General features: G+C 34.3%; 1 protein-coding gene across 1 annotated transcript; it reads right to left on the bottom strand.

Annotated features, from left to right (window-relative positions):
• Window positions 1-390: 390 nt before the first annotated feature.
• LOC102585837 (uncharacterized) lies at window positions 391-2,462 on the bottom strand. The gene is made up of 2 exons (XM_006352040.2): window positions 2,333-2,462; window positions 391-1,561 (listed from the first exon to the last, which is right to left on the bottom strand). Exon 2 carries the CDS (start codon window positions 1,554-1,556, stop codon window positions 570-572), a length of 987 nt encoding a protein of 328 aa, XP_006352102.1. The 5' UTR covers window positions 1,557-1,561; window positions 2,333-2,462; the 3' UTR covers window positions 391-569.
• Between the last annotated feature and the right edge of the window lie 1,905 nt (window positions 2,463-4,367).

Below are 4,367 nucleotides of genomic sequence, written 5' to 3'. Positions count from 1 at the left end.
ATAGGTGATTTTTTTTTTATTGGCTCAAGTCGAAATCAAAGAAAAATGTTATCATAGAGAGTTTGTTAATTTACTGAGTATCAATTTACAGAGGTTGTAATGTAGTTTCCATTCAACCCTCCAAATATATGTAATGATTTTTGACTCCCTCTCACTCTAAGCAACATTACATGCTCTCACTTTGCTAAATTTTGCAAAGAAAATAATCAGTGAGATGTGACACTTTGGCTGATGTAAATGATGATTTTAATGCATTCCTGGTAGCATTTTTGATACTTCAAAATTTGATAACAAACTAAAAAGGTATGACCCTTAAACGTTTCATATCCCCTAATTACCTGTTTTCATTAGGCACTATAAGAACAACATTAAACAGAATAAAACCAACAATTGCAGAAATAACAAATGAGTGATTTACCAATAATAGTTTCTCAGAAGACCAAATGACCGCAAAAGGTGGAAAAAGACAACTCATTCCTATAGCCTATAGGTCTTTTAGATTGATACAAGCTGAATCTCGAGATATATACTCTACGAGAGAAAGGAATGCGAAGCACACGGTCATACTTTCACTGAACTAGACCAAACTTGAATAGGAATTTCTTCTGATTACAGTCCAGCATTTCACTCAGTGTACAGCTTATGTTCTTCTGCATTAGAAGTTTTTGCCTCAACTGTAATCGTCTCTTCAAACTATGCCTAAAGTAGTCCGGATAATCAACAACTTCATCAAGTCCCCTCCCCATGACGTCTATCAGAAACTTAATCCTTGGCTCTAAAGAGTTGCTAACACTCTTTATCAAAACAGGAGGATAACAGGTGACGACAGCTGCTATCTGTCCAACTCCAAAACCCCGTGATGTCAAGTAGGACAGGTTAGGTTGCAGAATCTTGTTCACATCTCTACACAAAACTTCAGGGTAATTAATTACCACTTTCTGGAGATCCATATCTGTTAAACCTAGCGATTTCAAGAACTCTGAAGTAGGACGCAGACGGTTATCAACACTATAGCCCATAATGTATGGATGCTTCACTATAACTTTACCAATCATACCGTCTTTTGCCAGATGAAGACTCGAAAGGAATTCCACCATCTGTGAAAGCTTATGTTCTATGCTGTAGCTTATAATCCTTGGGTTGATCAGTATCATCTTACCCAGTTGCTTCTCAGTAACGCCAAGAGCCTCAAAGAAACCTAAGAGTGGACAGAGCTTTTCTTCCACACTGTGAGCGAGTATGTGAGGAAATTTAGTAATGGCAGAAGCAACTTCCTGTGGTTTTGATCCCAGTGTTTCAAGACAGTTAACCATTGGGAAAAGTTTCTCATGCAATCCTAGAGTAAGGATTTTCGGACATTTCCGAACAACAGAAGGAAGTTTTCTCTCTTGGATGCCTATGCTTCTCAAGTAGTCCCAGTTTTCAGACGCCTTTTCTCTTTGCACACCCTCAAGGCGCTTGCACTTTTGGAACATTTCATTAATACTTGTATCATCAAAGCCCTTATCTTTGAAGAACCACATAATGCCAGAACTGTGGCTGTTCGAAGTCTCCATATTTCCTGTGACATTTTAAGCAAACACCAAATGTGTGAAATAGACTTGTAGATAAATAATTAACTATCAAACACTGGAAACAACTAGTTACATCACATATTACAATGAAGTTGAGAAGATAAACAAAGTATTGACGGATACTTTCAACATTATACATGAGTTGGAACAAATAAACTAGCTACTTGCTCCAAATCCAATGTCAGATGCATCGTTATTCCATTCTCTGTGACAACAACTTAGCTGCTATGTGAATATCAAAAAAATCATTTTTTCCCATATACATTCAAGTGATTATTCTAATGAACTAGTTAACCCGGCCAAAAACTGGTCCTTTCACCACACAGGTATATATTTTTCTGACAAAAGAATTTGAAAAAGGAGACAAGATTGACGCTGAGCAAGTTAAATAGTTCAAATGCAAACAGATAACCGCATTAATGTACATTGTCTATGATCATTCTTATTTACCGAGAATCAAAATGACACCTCGAAACGAAACTAAAGATTAAAAGAACAAATAAAACTGAAAAAAAACAAAAAAAAACTTTCCAAATAAGAGAGAGGAACATTGGGTGGTGTATAAGTATGAAATTTTGATGGATAATGAATCAGAAAAAAAGTGGTTGTTATCTAATACTTGAATAAACAAATTTCAACGCCCAAAAGTCAGAATTGGGGAGTTGGTGCTAGGAATCAGATAATACAAATAATTATACAGTTATAAAAAGAAATTGAGAGCATTTTGGGGTATCCACATTTAGGGCACAGAGAGGAACCTGAAGACGAAGAAGAGGAACACTTTGAGTTACTATTGGACTTCACAGCTAGCGAACGGATAAGCTGCCTCTACAGCTCTACTCATGAGGAGACAAAACTTCCCTTTCATATTCAAACCCTTTCAACTTTCAAACATGACACTTTACTCCTATGCACTTTTCAAATTCATTTGCTTCCACCACTATTCTTTCCAAAACAAACATATGCCCAAACCCATTTGTAGCAACCAAAATTGGTGTATTTATCAGTTTAGTAATTACATTGACCTGCTTATTTGCCAAAATGTGATTACAAGTGTATGGTTTGGTTGCACAAATGTAATCATAAGGTTATATTGAATTTCAAAATAAAAATTTATATATAAGGATATTTATAAATTATATTAAATTAAATATTGTCTTTTGAAAATATATTAATTAATAACATATGTTCTTAATTAATATTAAAAAAATAATTGATTTATATTTTTTTTAATTTAGTATATTTTAATTAAATTAATCATAAAAACTAAAAGTACGATATTTTTATGAACGTCATGAAATGCATGTTTGACAAAAATATTAATAATATAAAATAATTTCTTAAAATTATAAAAATGTTTGACAAAAAGATAATTTATCAAGTCTAACTAAAATAAATTGTTTGCATTGTAAAATATCGAGTCAACATTTCTAAAACAAATGAAATTGGAAATATAATATAAGTTCTAAATTCAAAACAAGAAATTTAATACAATACTCTTATGTCAAATTTTAACATAACATACATAAATATGATTTCAAAGAAAAGTAAAATGTAAGTCCATAACCTTATTCAATAATGAATTCTACTTTAATTTAAAAATTAGAATACTAACAAAATTATACTAATGAAAAAAAGAAGAAGAGATAACACGAAAAATTGCATGGAATCACATAAAGTAAAGATTGATAATGGAAAGGAAAAACCGGATGTATCCATGCTAAATCATTAGGCAAATCAAGTTCATAAGCAACTTTACCAAACACTTCAAAATCTAATATGGGCCCACATAACGGGGGCTAAGCTTCCCTTTCTTTCCAAACCTCATCACACCCTTCATGGGTGAAATTTTCAAATAGACCCAATCATTAACATCAAACTCAAGGTCTCTCCTTCTAATATCGGCATAGGACTTTTGCCGACTTTGAGCTGTTTTTAACCTTTCTCTAATAAGCCAAACTTTCTCCATAGCCTCATGTACCAACTCGGGACCTATCAAAGCAACTTCACCCATCAAACCAGCCAAAAGGAGATCTACACCTCCTACCATACATAGCCTCAAATGGAGCCATACCAATGCTATAATGATCGTTATTATTGTAAGCAAACTCAATCAAATTAGACAAATGATCATCCCAATTACCCTTGAAGTCAATCACACAAGCTCTCAACTATCTTTCAAAGTTTGGATAGTACACTCCGCTTGCCCATCAGTTTGCGGATGAAAGATCGTACTAAGCTTAACACGAATACCAAGACCCTTTTGAAAAGATTTCCAGAACTGAGAGGTAAATTGGGTACCACGATCAGAGATAATGAATAAGGGCACTTCATACAACCTAACCATTTCTTTCAAGTATGTAACATCCGACAATTTGAAATAGCTAAGAAGAGGTTTGAAGTTTGAAAATTTTCAATTTTTGGAAAGGATTTGAAAATCTGGAAAATTTTGGCTAAGTATGGAAAAGGTAAGTTTTTGGCCAACTTTGGGCTGTCATAACTTTCAGATCAGGATGAGTTAGGAGTAGTTCCAGTTATGGTTGTGAAGCTTGTGGAATGATCTTTCCAACGCCGCCGAGTTTGCTCAATTCCGAGTTCGTATGAGCGAGTTATGGCCATTGAAAGTTGGGCAGTTGGCAGGGAATCCGTCCGGAAAATTAAGGGCATTTTAGTCTTTTCCCTAGCCAATTCTTTTGGGATTATATTGTTGTATAGGGCTGATCCTTGGATCATTTTGTCCCATTTTAAGAGAGTAAAAAGCTAGGGCTTGAGAGTGAAGGAGAGAAGAAGAGG

The sequence above is a fragment of the Solanum tuberosum genome, unplaced genomic scaffold (assembly GCF_000226075.1).
Source record: "Solanum tuberosum cultivar DM 1-3 516 R44 unplaced genomic scaffold, SolTub_3.0 scf00137, whole genome shotgun sequence".
In the NCBI taxonomy this organism is placed as follows: domain Eukaryota; kingdom Viridiplantae; phylum Streptophyta; class Magnoliopsida; order Solanales; family Solanaceae; genus Solanum; species Solanum tuberosum.
This window is presented reverse-complemented; position numbering and strand designations above follow the sequence as displayed.

Excerpts from the sequence above, each read along its gene's own strand:
- LOC102585837 (XM_006352040.2), bottom strand. The coding sequence starts at position 1,556 with ATGGAGACTTCGAACAGCCACAGTTCTGGCATTATGTGGTTCTTCAAA.